The sequence below is a fragment of the Dendronephthya gigantea genome, unplaced genomic scaffold, assembly GCF_004324835.1.
Source record: "Dendronephthya gigantea isolate DGI-Jeju-01 unplaced genomic scaffold, DenGig_1.0 000043F, whole genome shotgun sequence".
Lineage (NCBI taxonomy): Eukaryota > Metazoa > Cnidaria > Anthozoa > Malacalcyonacea > Nephtheidae > Dendronephthya > Dendronephthya gigantea.
Window position 1 is genome coordinate 212,544 of NW_021163053.1, and position 17,652 is coordinate 230,195.

At 36.2% G+C, this 17,652-nt stretch overlaps 5 protein-coding genes across 6 annotated transcripts; 3 read left to right on the forward strand and 2 right to left on the reverse strand.

The window, feature by feature from the left end:
* The first annotated feature begins 473 nt into the window (after positions 1 to 473).
* LOC114527131 (histone-binding protein N1/N2-like) lies at positions 474 to 5,188 on the forward strand. Of its 2 annotated transcripts, none has more exons than XM_028548761.1 (14): positions 474 to 620; positions 785 to 886; positions 1,481 to 1,561; positions 1,663 to 1,700; positions 1,782 to 1,829; positions 2,147 to 2,535; positions 2,749 to 2,825; positions 2,932 to 3,005; positions 3,111 to 3,201; positions 3,536 to 3,770; positions 3,940 to 3,993; positions 4,107 to 4,196; positions 4,306 to 4,347; positions 4,534 to 5,188. In XM_028548761.1, the coding sequence occupies exons 1-14, from the start codon at positions 571 to 573 to the stop codon at positions 4,852 to 4,854; spliced, it is 1,692 nt and encodes a 563-aa protein (XP_028404562.1). In that variant the 5' UTR covers positions 474 to 570; the 3' UTR covers positions 4,855 to 5,188. The 2 variants fall into 2 exon arrangements, with proteins under 2 accessions (XP_028404562.1, XP_028404563.1); XM_028548762.1 differs by having other exon boundaries at positions 4,306 to 4,345; positions 4,531 to 4,627.
* Positions 5,189 to 5,482: 294 nt separating this feature from the next.
* On the reverse strand, positions 5,483 to 9,689 carry LOC114527136 (phenylalanine--tRNA ligase alpha subunit-like). Its single transcript, XM_028548767.1, has 13 exons — positions 9,387 to 9,689; positions 8,626 to 8,766; positions 8,354 to 8,455; positions 8,086 to 8,204; positions 7,902 to 7,994; positions 7,515 to 7,643; positions 7,296 to 7,411; positions 7,087 to 7,177; positions 6,899 to 6,998; positions 6,552 to 6,717; positions 6,317 to 6,394; positions 5,859 to 5,973; positions 5,483 to 5,604 (listed from the first exon to the last, which is right to left on the reverse strand). The coding sequence occupies exons 1-13, from the start codon at positions 9,528 to 9,530 to the stop codon at positions 5,499 to 5,501; spliced, it is 1,500 nt and encodes a 499-aa protein (XP_028404568.1). The 5' UTR covers positions 9,531 to 9,689; the 3' UTR covers positions 5,483 to 5,498.
* A 362-nt stretch (positions 9,690 to 10,051) lies between these two features.
* Positions 10,052 to 12,468, forward strand: LOC114527139 (E3 ubiquitin-protein ligase RNF170-like). Its single transcript, XM_028548769.1, has 4 exons — positions 10,052 to 10,418; positions 10,716 to 10,789; positions 10,869 to 10,979; positions 11,244 to 12,468. Exons 1-4 carry the CDS (start codon positions 10,058 to 10,060, stop codon positions 11,523 to 11,525), a joined length of 828 nt encoding a protein of 275 aa, XP_028404570.1. The 5' UTR covers positions 10,052 to 10,057; the 3' UTR covers positions 11,526 to 12,468.
* Positions 12,469 to 12,567: 99 nt separating this feature from the next.
* Positions 12,568 to 14,588, reverse strand: LOC114527140 (leucine-rich repeat extensin-like protein 3). The gene is made up of 3 exons (XM_028548770.1): positions 14,481 to 14,588; positions 13,964 to 14,062; positions 12,568 to 13,544 (listed from the first exon to the last, which is right to left on the reverse strand). Exons 2-3 carry the CDS (start codon positions 14,046 to 14,048, stop codon positions 12,862 to 12,864), a joined length of 768 nt encoding a protein of 255 aa, XP_028404571.1. The 5' UTR covers positions 14,049 to 14,062; positions 14,481 to 14,588; the 3' UTR covers positions 12,568 to 12,861.
* Positions 14,589 to 15,211: 623 nt separating this feature from the next.
* Positions 15,212 to 17,508, forward strand: LOC114527141 (late cornified envelope-like proline-rich protein 1). The gene is made up of 3 exons (XM_028548771.1): positions 15,212 to 15,375; positions 16,294 to 16,384; positions 16,707 to 17,508. Exons 2-3 carry the CDS (start codon positions 16,300 to 16,302, stop codon positions 17,120 to 17,122), a joined length of 501 nt encoding a protein of 166 aa, XP_028404572.1. The 5' UTR covers positions 15,212 to 15,375; positions 16,294 to 16,299; the 3' UTR covers positions 17,123 to 17,508.
* The last annotated feature ends 144 nt before the right edge of the window (positions 17,509 to 17,652 follow it).

Sequence of the window (17,652 nt, forward strand, 5' to 3'; positions counted from 1 at the left end):
TGCGCATGATTCTGCTGCATTGGAGACCTGGGACCAAAAGCCAAATAAGCTCAATTTTACCCTGATTTTACTCAAATACTGCACCACTCTGCACCATATAAATTTTAATCAATATTTAAAATTCAAATCAAGATTCAACGTTAATAGAATAATTTCATAAATTTCAGATTTCCTTCATTTGTTATTTTCAGCTCATCAAAGGCTAGCACGCTCCCTTCCCGTCCTTCGCATTTGACGAAGGCAGCACCAGCTAATTATAGCAACAGATTTTTGGGTCCCTTCAGTGACTCCTCTGAGAACTCTTGGCCCCGAGTGTGTTGCTCCAGTGGTTGCCCTCTCCCCTTCCCTCCCACTGACCCCTCTATGGATCCCTCGTGATCCCTCGCCTTGGATTCTGCGCAGGTAGAAAATTGCGCGGTTAGGTCTGGAATAGAGTTCCGCGGAACCGCGGGAATATTTCGCGGGAAAGGAAGGCCGAAGACGAATAAAGTCTCGACATTCAAAGCTCTTTGGTCAGACCAGAAGAGTTACTGTGTTTGTGAACTGCAAGAATTGTTTAAGCTATCTGAAATGGCTTCTGTAGAAGACGAACAGCCGACTTCCTCAAGTTGTACATTTAGGTGCGTGTATTCGGAATGATTTCGATTTATAGACGTTGCAACGAGAGGAAACTAGAGTGTTGAGAAAATTATTTGCACAATATTTTCGATTTTGCATGCTTATTAAACTACGCCAAAGTTGTGCTGAATTTACTAATTTTTTTTCTGAAAATTATCTTGTTTAGTAAGGAAGAAGTTAGCAAGTTGATGAGTAAAGGAAAAAGGCATTTTGTTTGCGATGAAATTGTTGAAGCAGCAAAATGCTTTGAAGTCGCATGTCTCATGTTGTAAGTTTGTGATCATCAGTCAATCATGATTATCTATAGTACTTAAACCATGTGAATACAAGACAGCGTTCTGATATATGTTTTTTTACCTAAAAGACGTACATTAAACCTTACCAAAGACATCATGCTTCAACATTATTTACTTGCTATCGCAGTGTGAGATTGTAGGATGTTATCTTGCTTGTTGGTTGCATGGGAATTCGCATTACCATGACTTGAAGGAGTTAAAGTTTTGATGTACTTTTAGCAGTGTCCTAAAGCTAGATAAGAAATACAACATAGCCATGTGGAGCAGTGGAAACTTCAGGATAATATCATTACTAATTGCCATATATATAGACATTGCCATACATCCTGCTTAGGAATACCCCATGTTTTAATCACTGGGGGATTTTTTTCTGAGGGCAACTGATTTTCATGCTCAGTTTGCTTGTGGGCATGTGGTCAGCTAAAGTTATACATCAATGCATAACTAGCTACAGTTATAGTGCATAGTTTTATTGAAATAGTGTTAGGCTACTAAATCACTCAGATATAAAGATAAAAAAGTTTTCTCTTTAAAACAATTTGTTTATATATACATACATTTTATAGGAGCAAAAAATATGGTGCATTGTCCAATGAATGTAGTGATGCTCATTTTCAGTATGGGAAAAGTCTATTAGAGTTAGCAAGGTGAAGTGTTTACATCCCAAAGTATTATATATGCTATTTCCTTAAATATTATTATACCATAGATCATACTTCTTCAACTTTGCATGGTCCTTTTAATATAGATTGGAGAATGGAGTATTAGGAAGTGCTTTAAATGAAGGTATTATCAAAGTCTTGCATGTTTGCACTATTTTCATTCAAAGACTTTGATTTCTAAGTCTGAAAAATTTGTTTTAAATAGCTGTTGAAGAAGAATTACCAGACAGTGATGATGACATGGCAGATACAGGTATCAATCTAAAAGAATGTGCTTGGTCAAGGTCACTCATGTTAATTAAGAGTTTATAATGCTAATTAGGTCTGGTCCATCCATGAGGTATTTTTTAATTTTGAGAATAAACCATAAGAAATATTGGAGAAAAGCTATGCAGAAACATATAGGAAGCTCTTGAGATGACTATACTTTCTTATCTTAACCGTATATGAATATGAAACTGTATAAAGCAATTGTTATATACCCTTCACCAGCTGTGTATTACCCAGTACCTGACCATAGAGATCTGATGTAAATGATGTAACTCATACCTATCACTGTTGGAACTATAGAAGCTGACAACACAGAAAAGATAAATGAAGAGAAGCCAGAGAAAGGATGTACTGAAGAAAAAATGGAGGACAATGAAACAGAAACCAAATTAGCTGGTGATGATAATAAAGATAGTAAAAATGATGAGGCAGAGAAAATTGTGGAGAAGCCTGCAGATGCGCTCAAAACTGAAGATAATGCAGAAGGGAAAACAGATCAAGATGATAAGATGCAGCCTGATGAAAACAAGAATAGCATTAAGGAAGAAAGTCAAGAAAATGATAATAAAGATGTTTCTCAAGACAAAAATATAAGCAATAAAGAAAGAATGAATGATGAGCAGAAGGAAGGAGATGAGGTTGACATTACCACAAATGAAGATCAGGGAAAGGTTGAAGATGATAAAGAGGTAGTTTACTGCATGTTTTACATGTCAAAATTTAACATTTTGAGATAATAGAATGCTCTCCTTGCATCCTTTTTTAGGCTGTTTGCAAAGCACTGTATTTCAATATGTATTTGTGATAATCAACACTGAAACCATCTAATTATAGTATATCACCAGAGATTTATACATTTATAAGTTGCAAGTGCTAAGCAGAACAAAAATTTATTTCCTCAGACAGCAGATGATGGCCCAGTTTCTACAATACAACTAGCTTGGGAATCATTAGAGTTAGCAAGGATTATTTTTAAAAGGTTTGTATTTCTAGAGCAAGACTGACAGTGTTTATTAGTGTGTGTGGTTGTTTCAGTACCATTACAATACATTTCTAAAATTTAAGCAAATTATTCTAACTTTTAGGCATAACAGCAAAGAAATGCAGCTAAAACTGGCACAAGCCCATTTGCTGTTAGGCGAAATACATATGGAACAAGGTACTGTTATAAACCTCGGGTAAAACTGAAGCGTTATTAATAACCGTAGCGATATTACTCAATTTGGTTAGTGCAATTTAAAGAATTTTTGTGTCATTTTAACAGAACAATTCACAGATGCTGTTACTGAACTGACAAAATGTCTTAATATACAAAAGAACCTGCTTGAGCCTGATGACAGACTTCTTGCAGAAACGTATCTTTCATAAAATTATCTGAAATACTCAGCGTAAATTTAAAGTGCAAGTACAGTAGTTTTCTATTTCGTGCATGTATCACAGGATCCATCTATATTTTAGTATATTGTCGGGCTTATTGGAATGTTTGAAAAAATATTTTTCCTGGCATGGGGAACGTGGTCTAATAGAGTTATAGAAGAGTATCTATGAATAGAGCTACCGTTGACATTAATTTGCAGTACATTATTATCGAGATATGCCGATTCATCTTGATGTCCCAATGCACCACGGTCTTGGTAACTGTCACAAAAATATTATATGCTGACGAATGTTATCCTTAACCCTTGCAAGATATTATAATCTTGGTTTGGCCTACACCTTGTCCATGATGTATGAAGAATCAGCAAGCCATTACGGTAACGCAGCTGAAGTTCTTCAACTAAGATTGAAAAACATTAAAAATAGAATTGAAGAAGCGGAAAAAAAGGACAAAGGTAAAGGAAAGAGTTCAGATGACGATCCTTTGGTTAAAGACAGGAAAGAACTCGCCGAGATTGAAGATCTTTTACCTGAGGTCCTGGAAAAGGTTAGTCTAACTAAATTAAATTATCTGTGTTACAGTTAGATTTATTTGTATAGAATTATTAATCTTCCTCAGTGGATTTCACATTTTGTAAAGTCTCCCAAGTTTGCTCGTCAGCGGACAACATTTAACAACATAAACTACAAAGTATTGATAATTCTTTCCCATGCAGAGTCGAGACGCAATGAATGAAAAGGAGAGAATGAAAAGCAATATTAAAGAGCAGGTGTGTTGTGTGTTGCCCTTGGCCCTGTTCCTCTCTGAGCATGTCACATTATGAAACTGAGGTTGTGTGTTTAGTTTTGTGGTATTGAATTACTTTTTTAAAACCTCATTCAGATGGGACTAACATCTTCGTCGATGGGACTAACATCTTCGTCGATGGGAACTGGAGAAAACAAATCTGCGTGCAGTAGTAGCTCTTGTTCAGTGAGTATATAATTATTGTTACTTATATTTGTTGGTCTTAACGTTTTCTGGGTATTAGAATAACCTCGTTCTTTTCTATCGATAAATTGGATTAATTTTGTAACTACAGGATAAACCGGTCAATGTTATCAATCATCTCGTCAGAAAAAAGGTATGTTAAAAAATTATACTTCCCTAATCCCAATTTAAGATGATTAATTTTAGATTTTAGAAGAGCCCTTAAATCGAATTTAAATTTAGGCATATTTTTAAGACCTTGCAATCAGCATTTAGGTCACTGTAATTTATTTAGTTACTTGCTAATCTTTAGTTACTTTCTTTGTTTGCTCTTTTTAAGCGAAAATCTAACGACACTGAAGAGAACACCGACACACCTGCAAAGAAACCTCGGCAAAACATCGAAGACACAACGGCACAGGATCAAAATGGCGATAACGCAACGCCAGAAGTCGAAACTAATGTACGACAGGGGGACGAAGAAACATCGGCGCAACTTGAAAATGGTGATTCGACAACGGAACCACAAAGCCAAGAGGGCACGAAACAAGCCAATCATGGAGCTACGGTGGAAGAGAAAGAAGTACCCGCTAAAAAAACAATAGAACCCGAAGGTAATACGACACCGGCCGAAATTGGTGACTCGGCCATGGAGACGTAACTGGTGCTAAAACGCGTCAGTCTCCTTAACCGTAGTTTATGTTCATAAGAAAATTGGAAACTTTAACGAAGGCATCTGGTAGACAACGATAAGAAGTCTTATATTATATCTTTCTAGAAAGTTAATTAGTGTAGTTACTAGATTATTTAAATTTTAGTATTTTTTGTTTAGTACAGCGTTTGTATTTAAGTTAAAAACCTAGTCCTAGATGATGTTTGAAATCATTTTTGATCACCTTCATAACACTTGTCAGTAGAACCTAGAAATGTTTTGTATTAAACGCAATATAATTTGAGCCTAATCAGCCTCGTATCCAGGGTCTTGATGACTTGATCACGGGTCTGTTGCGATTTTTTTGATAAACCTTTTACTTTTTAATCATGAAAATGCGCCCGACATTACGGAACCGCGTGCGTTTGGTTTTACTTCCGTATCGGAACTGTGTGATTTTGAAAGTATGTTTAATTTTAAATAGCAGCGAAGTGAAACACCGATACTTAGCAAACCAGTCGTTAGGCAACTTTTAACAGACAGCAGGTAGCGTGTACTATTTTACTTGATAAGGACTCGAAAGAATCCAGCCTGATACTTCAAAAAATATATACGTTTAAATTTTTCTTTTATTTATTAATAGTCCCCTTGAATTACGAATCTAATCTGCAGATGGGATTTCGTTTGACCATTTCTAGATCAACTTTATGTCCAAAAAGATCTCGAATATTTGATAAGCCGTACTTTATCATCGTTGGTCTGAAATAGAAAAGATACTGTCAACGACATTTTGATCATCCAGTACACTAGTGACTAATTTCTTGTACTACTTCGTATTATCCGTTTTGCAACATTGACGTCTAATTGGGTTGTAATTTTCGATATTACACCAGGTCAAAACAAAGAGAAAAACTGTAATACATAAACTATAAAATGAGTATACACTTGCATCAGTTGCATGCCTTGGTAGGGTATCACCCAATTAAGATATACAGTATGGAAAAAGAACGCACCTTTCAAGAGATAAACCCCACGCGATAACAGATAGGTTTTCTGGAAGTCCCATTGGTAGTAACATTTCTGGCCGGAATACACCAGAATTCCCCACTTCAACCCATTTCCCCAAACCTGCACGTAGAGACAATCGTAATTACTTGGTAGTCTCTTATTACTGCATGGCTATATACTGGTCGCGTCGAATGCAATTTGAACAATACAAGATGAGATGATCGATAATGAAGGTTTACCATCTCATCTCAACTCTAGTCATAATAAACTAAATATATATTACTCTTTGGCAATGATAATACAGCATCTACGTCATGTTGATATGAGATCACCCCTGATAATACACTAGACCGGAGAGTCGAAACGTTGGAATCTTTGTGGTGATTACTTTAATTAATCAAAACCAGCGATAATTGCGATGTACAATGCAGCAGTCAATAGTATATTATATATTGCACAGTACCTTCATGATATCCAAATATTTCCATGCTTGGCTCCGTATAGGGATTATATGCTGGTTTAAAACGTAGTTTATGCATTCCTTTGTAGAAAAAAACATAGTTGTTTCATACATAAAGTAAGGTTAATTTTAATGAAAAATGAACCAGGTACACGACACTTCATCCTTTACAAAAACAAACCCCTGGCTCCAGCACAAACATTAAATGTGATACTAATCTTTTAATTACGATACTCACCCAACTTCTTAAAGAATGCATGCAAAACACCAATAAGGTCTCCTAATGTCAGGTTATAATCAGCGACCAATCCTTCGATTTGATGAAATTCAGCCAAATGCGTCGCGTCGAGAGTTTCATTTCGGAACACACGGTCAATTGAGAAATATCTTGCTGGGATGTTTTTCTAAAAGATCAGAAATCCCAATATAATCATTTTTAGAGTATATTCAAAAGTAGTGGGCTCTGCTGAATGACTGACTAAATTCAACAAGTAACAATTTAGTTGCTTCTAGCCCCCTCGCTATCTTTTCGCGTAATAAAATTAAGCGAGTTTAATTATCAATGTCAATGATAAAGCCATTCACCGTTTTAGCAAGTTTGTAGAGCATTCTTGAACTAACAGCCGTTGTATGCGTTCTCAGTATGTTCTTTTTCGCTTCTTCTAATTTCCAGTCATACTGATAACTGTGGAATAAACAGACACAATCATAAAAAACTTAAACTGTAACAGTAAGCCTTATATTATTATGAAGTTACATGTAAATATGTCTACCCTTGTGAACCATATCCTCCATGCTGATGCACAGCCTTCACAGCTTCAATATACTTTGGAGGAATATCTTCTAACTTGGCATATTTTGGATCTGCAGAAGTAATAATCTAATCATTTAAACTGAGAACCCAAATTTCTAACCTCTATACAATAAGCCTCCCACAACTATAGACTCTCTCAACTGGATGGAGAAGATGATGTACACTTACTTGCTATGAAGAAAGTATCATGTGCATCTCTTGCTGGATGCTGCTGTGGCTGGAACAAGGAATCAAAATTCCAAAATGAACTTTCAATGAAATTGTTGGTAGGCATCTCTGTGAAACTAAATTTGGACAATGAATAGGGTTTAAATATTGAGAAAAGATCTGTGTGTGGTTGTGCATTAAAACAAGGCAGCTAGGATATATCTATTTCTTATATCTCACCCCATTTCTAAGAATATCTGCCTGAATTGAGCTCGAACTTTCATCAACGGATGCATATATCCACCACTTGGTGGAATTCCTTGAGCATCAAAATTATACTCTTTGAACTTTACTGTCTTCCATTCGTTGCTAAATTGAAGGTACCGTAATGATACATTTTGTAGAAAAAGACGAACACCAACCAATTGTTGTTGCCATTGCCATTAATTAAAAAAAATTCCCTTTCAGGCTGTATTATATCTTATACATATAATTGTTTAGTAATTAGTTGATAATTTGTGGTTTAAACAACTTTTCAATTTGCACCCTGACACAGGTTTGCACTAGCCACCAATGTAGTTACCTTGTGCCCTTCTATTAATTAACACTACTCATAACTGATTATACCTTGTCAACAAATCTGTTGTTAAATCTGCTGCCAATTTACTTGCTGTTGTACTGAAGTTTGCTCCCTTTTTCACCAAATACTTCTTTATCAATCTAAAGACAGAATTTTCAAACTTCAACATGCATGCTCATGAACTATAAAATCTTTACACGACAATTCAGACTACTTGGAAGAAATTCTTACATGGTCTCAACAAGCTTTCTTTTCTGGTAATCTTTAAGTAATGCATCACTAATGTCTTCTAAATGTCCATCTTTTATTTTATTAAGATCACATTTTACATCATCTGTGATTTCTACTACCTAAAAGGGTACCATATGAAACTCATTGTGGGAAATGGGTTCAATCATTATATAATCATATCATTATGTTAATATATATGTGATTAAACCTGTACATTACTTAATTTGCTTTTCTGAAACATATGAAATGTCTCACAAATGTTAAATACCTTTCTCATAACTCTTGGACCTCCATCAGCTTTCTTATCCATTGACAACCATCCTTTTGCCATTGCTTTATTAAAACCAACTTTAGCAGAAGGAAATAAACTCTAAAAAAAATTTTGTTGGAAAGTAAAAATCATAGTATAGTACTATATCATTTATTGACCTGACAATTGTAACTAGTCTATAAAGAACTTTGGATATCACAGTGGATAAACAGTTTTAAAAGTTGTTTTAAAATCAGTAATTATATTATTCTGTCAATTGTAAGTCTTACTATAAGTTCTTTTTGTGGAATTCCTTCATCTTTAGGAACATGAGCAAATACAACAGCTTCATGACTTCCATTCTTAGCAACACCTTCACCTTCTGCAGATAGTTTAAAGCTTTTAGACTCCTTTTGTTCCACCTGGACTACCTGTCAAAATACATACTCTGTAGCCTTGAAATGCAATTGTATCAAATTTCTTGAAGAGAATGAACATTGCAAAAATTAAGGTAGCTACTGGCCTACTGCTAGTTTCTCTTAAATATATTAGATTAGGTTGATTAAATTAAGTCACAACCAGAGTTGACATAATTTCATAATTTACACAAGCTACAGTATCAATAATTCTTCTCTGATCTCAGAAAAATATTAATGAATTGATGGGCAATTAACATTTTCTCCTCAGAGGTAAATCTTGAAAAGGGGGGGGGGGTAGATTGTGCATAACGATGTATTTTAACGATGGATTATGATATACACGCCTAAAAACGGTCAGGTTGATGCAAGCTGATATAAACAGGATGGAGCAATGTTGTGCTGCCCACATTGTTCAGAGTTGTTATCAACATTGAACAATACTGTTACACCCGATTCAGTGTCAACCATATTGTTCAATGTTGATAACAACTCTGAACATTATGGGCAGCACAACATTGCTCCACCCTGTTGATATCAACCTGAGCGTTTTTACGCGTGTATGAAAGCCACTCTTTAAAAACTTGACTTAAATGTAAAACTTCATATAATTTATTATGAGGCTATGAGCTCACTTCATCCAAAACTTGGAGACTTTTGACAGCACCGACAACAGCTTGATGATCGAGTTTCCATTCGTTTGCTAGTTCCAAAGTATCAACACTACTCTTCGTGTCCAATACAGATAAAATCTTCTTGTCTAATGCCTCAGAACTCATAATATACCATTAAAGATTCCCAAGAAGTTTTTTTGGTGATTCATGTGAACGACGCGAATGATTCCGACAATTTCCGACAGCACCGGGAACAGGAGGACCGCGAGGCAGGGGAACCGGGGAACCGGCCAGCGGCCAGGAATGGGGGACAAAGGAGCGAGGGAACAGGGGAATGGGGAACAAAGGAGCAAGGGAATGGGGGAATTCCCCTATCCCCCACTCCCAGTCCCTGGGTCTCCCATTCTCTTGTTCCTCCGTCCCCCGTTCTCATGTTTCCAGCTTCTGTCGGTTGCCCGGTACCTCTGTTGCCCGCTCCCTATTCCTCCCGCCCCCCAGTTCCTGTCATCTATTGCTGATAGTAAATTTTTTAAAACGAACTAGACTCAAATAGTTCAGTAAGTGAACCCACTCACCAATTCTCACCAATACACAGGAAAGGTTGATTCAGTATAGTGAGGAATTTAAAACTGTAATTAAGGAATTTACAAGCTCTGCAACACCACAGTGACTTCACAACAAAAACAATCAAAATGGCTGATGTTTGGTGGACAATTTTTAATTCAAATGCGAAACAAAGTGACAAACCAACAGTAATGTATGTTGAAGGTGTTGGAAATGAAGTTTTACTCGGTCTTGGAGCTTCTCTCGCAATCTTGATCCCTTTATTTATCTCTGTTTTTGTAAAGAGATCGTGTGGGGTGCAAATACACCCTGACGAGGCAGAGAATGTACAAGCTACTAGAGAGACACTAGGAGTTGGTGAAAATACGGAAAATAATGAAAGAACTAATGTAACTCCTCCGAGGAATATTAATGATGGCGAGCCTTGTCCTATATGTTTAATGCCACCTCACTATTTGATCATAACCAACTGTGGGCATGGTTTTTGTGGTAGGTTTCAATTTCATCAGTTTATTCATGGTGTTATATTTTTGTTGACTAATTTGCGTTTAGTGTGTTGTAAAGGTTGTTGTTAAGATCTTGTTGTAAATACACACAAACAGGCAGTAATACAGTAAACTCTAGTCATGTTATCAAGGTTGAGATCATCAAGGGATGGAGGTTGTGCTCACTCATTTGTCTATGAATATATAATACCTGTCTTGAATGAATGAATGAATGGTAGGTATGTATCTTGGTGGAACTTTGAATTGGAATCTCTACAAAATCAAATTCATTCCACTTTAGGTCAATGTCTAATAACATACTGGCAAACAAGATTTATATTTCGAGCTATGACTTGTCCAGTATGCAGACAGCAGGTAAACTCAACACAGTAATTTTCACAGTAATGTACTACAGCAGATAAATAGTGTTATAATTTATGATTTCTCCAAACAGATAACTATGCTATTTATCAGTTTTGACGAAGCTGAAATAACTGAGCAGTCAACAAGTATTCAAAATTCAGTTCATCAATATAATAGAAGATTTTCATCACAACCACGAACTGTAAGTAGAACTTCTTTTCTTTATCTTATCATAGTGGAACACATCCATTTGATGGTTGCATGAACATCTTCCACTTGGTGAATTAAAAATTAGGTGACTGAGCATGAAAATAGTTCCTGTCTACAACATGCCAACATTGATTAATAAGGTTGAGTGGAGAGAAATAAGACTTATTAAGTACCTGTACCCATCTTTAACTGTTCTCTTTTTATTTTAAATTATCCATCATGGTCTATTTTTCTTTACTTATATTTCTGCTTTCAGATCATGGAGTATATTCAGGATCTGCCAACACTACTTGCACAACTTTTTCATGAACTTTTTAATGGCACAGGTTTGGTTTTGTTGCTGCGTTTTCGAATTATTGTATGTTTTTTAGCAGCTTTACTATATTTTGTTTCTCCGATTGACATTTTATCTGAGGCAGCATTTGGACTGCTGGGATTTCTTGACGATATTGTTATTGCCTTGCTTGTGTTGTTTTATGTAAGTGAGGTATACCGAAATGTAGTGGCTGATCGTGCTGCAAATGCAGTAGATGGATGAATCTAGGTGTAATATTTTAATGTTGTAGTGATGCCTGATCTCTAGCCTTCCATGCAGATCTGCTTCTGTCTGCCTTCGAAATTTGAAGCGTCTGCACGGCAGGCTAGGTGACCACATACCCCAGGACCATTTGCAGAGAAAATGCATTTGGGATTGGTTAGAAATTCTGCTAATTTAAGTATTTAATGTTATCAATACATAGCCATAGGTTTCACGTCCTTACTATTCAGAATCAATAACATCTGTAACTCACGCTGCATAACTCACGCTGAACGTCGCTAATCAGTGACTTGTGTTGTTTTCAGTTATTGTTGTTATTTTAAACTTTCGAACTTTTAAACTTAAGTATTAGAAATTCTTACTGAAAGATTATATACAAGAAACCGTGGACTGTGGACAGAATAGCGAGTTCCGCAATACGAGCATTTATCCGAACAAATCCTCTTTCTAAAATAATGTTTCTGTAATTTGCCGGGTAATACGGGGCATACTATGCTCGTGCTAGTCCTCGGACCACTCATTATTTATGATCGGTTGTGGGCTAACAAAAAATGCTGGGTTACGATCCTTTGACTGGGTGACTGAAAAAATCACAGGAAGCTAATAAAGCAACACATTTTGGCGCATATACCAGAATATAATGCATGCAGTTAATACAAAAAACAATGGAAGATTTCGTTGTAGCTCCGCTGTGAAGTAGGACTTAACATATATTTTTGTTTTAATTCTCTTTTGATAATTGTGGCAAAAAAATAGTCACGATAACAATAAGTGATGTGACAACATTATGTCTAGTCCAGAGCGTGTTTGGCGTTGTAATTGTGCAATTGTGCAGAGTCACCAGTGTCTGTTTTACATATATGCAATGGTAGAAAATATACTTTGTTGCACGCAGAAACTACACTGAAGCTGGGTCCTACGTTTTAAGACATTAGTGGAGGTGTTCCTGTGAAAATTTCAACTATATTCTGTGCACGTGAAAAGTATATTTAGTTCTAGATACATCTTCAGTGCGGGAGCGCAATTTAAAACTGTTTTACTGTTTCACATGTTAAAAATAGATTTTATATATTATTTTACATATTAATAAATAAAATGTTTGTTGACAAATTTTAGATACTAGAGTTATCGACTTATTTTCTCATCGAAAGCCAGTAGTAGCTCATAAGACATAAACCAGATATGAGATGTGTCAGCTTCACAATGTTTCATTGTCTAGTTATGATATGTATTACATCCTGAACGATGAAACATTTAAATAGCTAATGTAATGTACGTCGCTATAAAATTCTGTACAATTATCGTCTGATCAGGTTCGCCTTGCAAATATTTAGCCCTACTTTCCACAGCAGTTACTTTGTCCCATGCAGGGTGGTGGCATACAAGGTGGAGGTCCTGGAGCTGGGGGTTCAACATGATGATGAACAATAGTGTGGACAATCTTATTCACAGGTCTAGGTGCAGCTGGTGGAGCAGGAACTGGTGGTGGAGGAGGTATTGGTGCCCAGGCGTGATCTTCGTCATTGACTGTTTGGTACTGATGTTTTGGTGGTGGTGGTGGAGGTGCTGGTTTTGGTGGTGGTGGTGGTTTCTGGTGATGGTGAATAATATGTTGAATGGTGTTGATCTTCTGTGCAGGAGGCAGTGGTGCAGGTGGTGGTGGTGGTGGTGCATTTGGTGGTTGTTTCCACTCGTGAGTTTCATCATGTTGTGTATTGTATATATGTGTAGGTGGACATGGTGCCGGAGGTGATGGCGGTAGCATCACTCCATGTGGCATAGGTGGTGGTGCAATAGGTGGTGGCCCACCTTTGTAATTTGGTTGTGCGCCATTAGCATTAGGTGTGCTGCTAAATCCACCGACTCCACCGGCTCCACCGACTCCTCCGACTCCTCCAGCAAAGCCAGCTGCTGCTCCACCACCACCACAGCACGACGACTGACATGCCGGAGCACAAGATGACGGACATTGTCCTGGGCATCCCATCTGTTTCTTTGAAGGTTTACATTCTTTTGTTCCTGAAATTACAATCATTGATAGAAGTTAGTGCAAAACAGGTTTTGCTGTTGATATTGGCTAGGTTCCGAAATGATCACAGTTCATCTGATATCATGCGAAATGCAGTAGCTATGTAGATTACTAACACACCTGAAATATAATTGGATTAGGTTGCTCTATTTGTTGATGGTCGTGAAAAAACAAAAACTATATATCGTACTTTTTCTTTTTTAACGTATACATTTTTGGTACTCGTTTGGTACTTCTCTTACAAAATTATAACAAAAACGTATGTTACAAAATATGTTACAAAAACAAATTTGTAACATATTCAATGTCGTCGAATATGATCTCTGAAAAGTGAAACCATTATCCTATATGTCTAAAAAGCACACTTCGTATAATCGATAGCGTCTGCTATCTTCAGCAAGGTACTAACCTTTTTTCTTATGAACTGATTTCCCCAATATGGCACTTGATAATAAGAGAACGCCAAGACATACGAGCAATCTTTGAGACGTCATTGTTAACAAGATGACTGCAGAAGAACGTTTAGCATGCATAAGTTCATGATTTTACACTGAATATAAATTCAAAGTAATTGGTATTGGTAAACTGGAAAAAAAACAAAGCAAGTATAACATTAAACATTTCCCCTCATTCGTTTTAAGGAATAAACAGTACAACATATATTCTAATGAATGAATCTTGAAACATCCAACTTAATCTTGTTAGACCAAATGACTTGAAAACTGTTTGAGACGCTGCATTACGTATTATACTGGCTTTACTTGAATTAGGCTGATATCACGCAAGTTATCATTCCTACTATTATAACCCAAATTAACATAATATTATATCGAAAACAGCAGATGAAAGTAAAATCCATGACACTAGTATTTAAATGTGACGATGCCGAAATATGCTTCAGAGAAAAACGACAAGAACAGGCTTACCTTCTTAAAGAAGTCCCTTCTTTTTAGGCCAAACAAACTAAAATTTCAAGTAAGGAACAGTTCTAAGCGAACGGGCAAGCGATCAAACTTTTGTCCCTAATAATTTATTCATTGAATTTACCGTGATTTTGAACTCTAATATGAAAACAAACGTCAAAAAACTGGTGCTCTTTTAACTAACTCAACCCCACCCGTTGTATCGTTATTAATTATTAATCACTATTTTCACTATATTTTATTTTCTTCAAACTTCATACAACACATTGCGTCCATAATTTTATATAAATAACAAATTCAATGATAATAATACTTAAATTTTGCTATTTTTCATCTTAAAAATTTGCGCCTTTGTTTCAACAAGAAAATTGACCGATGTCTGTTTTCAACGGTTGAGCAATTCAAAGTATAATTATTTGTAAGCAAAAACAAACAGGCAGCCATAAATTATGTTTTTCAAACTTATATGGTTCATATTGATGTTCTAAAATTTAAAATCAGATGATATACAACATTCTATCTTTCACCTCTTAAAAATAATAATACAATAATATCTGAAATTTTTTATTAATTCTCAACTTTTCAATGTGCATTATGAAGATATTTTGCACTACTGTGGATCCACAAAATACGTGAACATGATTGGCTGACGCAAATATGCGTGACGAAGCGTTACGGCGGTTATTCACGCTTCACTGACGCAAGAATTGAAGCATGAAAAGTCTTACTTTGAAGTTTTCTCAAAGCACGTCATGCACTGGCTACCCGTTTCCTAAGCAAAGTCGTATTTCGAGGACAGACGATTTTCTATAGTTCTTTTCTCAAGGATTTTGAAATTATTTATTTCGCTTGGAGGGTATATTTCAAGTATCATCGTCTTGAGGAACCATTTGGCTAGGTTTGTACCTTATTTTGCTCTGACCTAATTAGCGATATAGTATTTGTTTTCCATTGTATTATAATCAACTATCACAAAACTAAAGTATAGTGATATATCAATAATATAAATGGTAAATTAGGAATCTAAAGATAAATTCTTTTCAGTTGATCGTTCTTGTCGTTCAAATATTCAAAGTGTAAACTAAAAATTTTATATTTCCTTGGCATGCACCTCCTGTTTCTTTCTGACCAGATTCTAATTACAGTTGTCATTAAAAATCGAAAAAAGAAAGGTAAATACGAAAGAAAAAACGAGTGACTTCCCTCGTATCGAAAACAAACGTATTGAAAACGATTTGGGCAACACGAAGTTAAAATGACACAATATGCAACAGCAGAAATTATTTGTGTAACATCGTTGGACACCCGTCCTCAAGGAATAATACATATAACTGATCTAATTACCGGATTAACCTTTACGTCTTAATCCTGAAGTACAAATAAGAATGATTTGTTTGGAATATGGACTCGTAAATTGGTAATTAGAGGGAAAACCTGGAAACGCCGAAAAACAAAATGGTTGAAAAGTCATAAATCGCTGACTGTATTTTTTCCAACAAACCTAGTATAAAGATCTCTTTTTTTAGTATAAGATCTCTGCCTTCTCATTGCTACCTCGATCTCAGGTCTTCCTCGTCTGACTCTTTGTGAAAGTTCGATATAAAACAACCGTATATAATTTCAATCTATCAGAAAACGCGTCATCGTATATCACGTTATTGGTTTCTGACAATCGAGAACAACTTTGCAAAAAACAACAAATGAAATGATCGTTTAATCTTGTCCGGTAATTTGGAAATTTGATTAAAATGAAGCATTGTAACTAAGACAAAAATATTTTTTGGTTTTTATATTGATTATTTTATTGTCTTTTTAGGCAGATATGGCGTTAAGAATAACGGTTGTATCACTTCTACTAGCGTTGTATATTTTCCAAGCCTCGGCTAAGTCGCTGAAACACGAAAAAGGTAAAATACTATGATTGTAATATTAGCAATGAAAGGTAATTTCGGTCTGAGTCACAATTGTGTGTATTTCGTTGTGTTCATCTGAAATATAGAACAAGTTTCAAACTCAGTCCAAGGACCTACTTTCAGAACAAGAATTCACAATTTTATAAAACCATAAAAATCACCATCTAACTTACCTAACATGGAATATGAACTGCTATTTTTGGGGGTCATAGGAATCACATACTTGAATAATAAGCGATAACTGGGTTTTTCGAACCTGAAATCTGAATCGAATTCTGATACGGGTTCTTCCAATTTATGTCTGTTGTACTTCCAGCGAGCAAGAAACAATTTGGTATGCAGCCACAGATGGGCGGTGGTTGTGGTGGTGGTTGTCCTCAACAGTGTGCACCAGCATGTCAACAGTCTTGCTGTGGCGCTCAAGCTCAGGGGCAAGTAATCACTCATCTTACGACAGTACACCACCATCATGTTCACCATATGGCACCAGCTCCTCCTGCCCCACCAGCACCACCAATGCCGCCACCACCACCACCACAGACCTTCCATACACAACAACATGTCTTTGAATGTGCACAACCACCATGCCCACCAGCTATGCCACCACCTGTAGCTGCAGGCGGATGCGCCCAACCCGCATGTGGGGGTGGAATGCCTCCAATGATGCCTCCCCCAATGATGCCCCCAATGATGCCTCAACAACCATGTGGTGCCCCTCCTTGTGGAAAGTAATAATTTAGCGACAGGATTTTTGATTCATTAGATGGTGGTCATTCAGCCAACACCTTATGAACTCATAACAAATGCTGGCCAATATGTTTTTGAAAAACAAAAGGACAACCGGAATTAATAAACTAATGGTTGCCATCCAACTTTCAATATGCAAATTCAAGGATGAAGTTTGTAATGTACAGAAATATCGAGGATCTGTTTTTAAAAATCCCTATAATCGATTCCTGCTATGCGGCATTAAAGAAAGAGCATGCTATAGTTGTTGTTAAACTCTATCTCTAGTTATTGATGTACTTACTTTATTTACTCAATAGAGCGTATGTAGCTCATGTTAATATCGAAATCTGTTAATAAAATTCGAAGCTAATGAAGTTTTCTTTACTGTAGTTGTTGTTTATAGTATTAATACTATATTGAACAGTTGAACAGTCATTGAACAGTTTGCATAAACGCAACTTCGTATCAAGGGTCGTTTTGGACCAGGAACTAGTCCCCAAACGCTGCTCATACTATTGTTGTTGTAGTTTTTG

Bases quoted from the DNA above. Each gene is read 5' to 3' on its own strand.
- LOC114527136 (XM_028548767.1), bottom strand. From the start codon at position 9,530: ATGAGTTCTGAGGCATTAGACAAGAAGATTTTATCTGTATTGGACACG. The intron at 7,995-8,085 runs GTAAGAATTTCT...TTCTGTCTTTAG, and splicing joins AGAAAGCTTGTTGAGACCAT to ATTGATAAAGAAGTATTTGG. The intron at 6,718-6,898 runs GTGAATGGCTTT...CTGATCTTTTAG, and splicing joins TCTACAAACTTGCTAAAACG to AAAAACATCCCAGCAAGATA.
- LOC114527139 (XM_028548769.1), top strand. From the start codon at position 10,058: ATGGCTGATGTTTGGTGGACAATTTTTAATTCAAATGCGAAACAAAGT. The intron at 10,790-10,868 runs GTAAACTCAACA...TTCTCCAAACAG, and splicing joins GTCCAGTATGCAGACAGCAG to ATAACTATGCTATTTATCAG. The intron at 10,980-11,243 runs GTAAGTAGAACT...TTCTGCTTTCAG, and splicing joins TTTCATCACAACCACGAACT to ATCATGGAGTATATTCAGGA.
- LOC114527131 (XM_028548761.1), top strand. From the start codon at position 571: ATGGCTTCTGTAGAAGACGAACAGCCGACTTCCTCAAGTTGTACATTT. The intron at 3,994-4,106 runs GTGTGTTGTGTG...AACCTCATTCAG, and splicing joins AAAGCAATATTAAAGAGCAG to ATGGGACTAACATCTTCGTC. The intron at 4,197-4,305 runs GTGAGTATATAA...TTGTAACTACAG, and splicing joins GCAGTAGTAGCTCTTGTTCA to GATAAACCGGTCAATGTTAT.
- LOC114527141 (XM_028548771.1), top strand. From the start codon at position 16,300: ATGGCGTTAAGAATAACGGTTGTATCACTTCTACTAGCGTTGTATATT. The intron at 16,385-16,706 runs GTAAAATACTAT...TTGTACTTCCAG, and splicing joins GTCGCTGAAACACGAAAAAG to CGAGCAAGAAACAATTTGGT.
- LOC114527140 (XM_028548770.1), bottom strand. From the start codon at position 14,048: ATGACGTCTCAAAGATTGCTCGTATGTCTTGGCGTTCTCTTATTATCA. The intron at 13,545-13,963 runs GTTAGTACCTTG...TTGTAATTTCAG, and splicing joins ATCAGTTCATAAGAAAAAAG to GAACAAAAGAATGTAAACCT.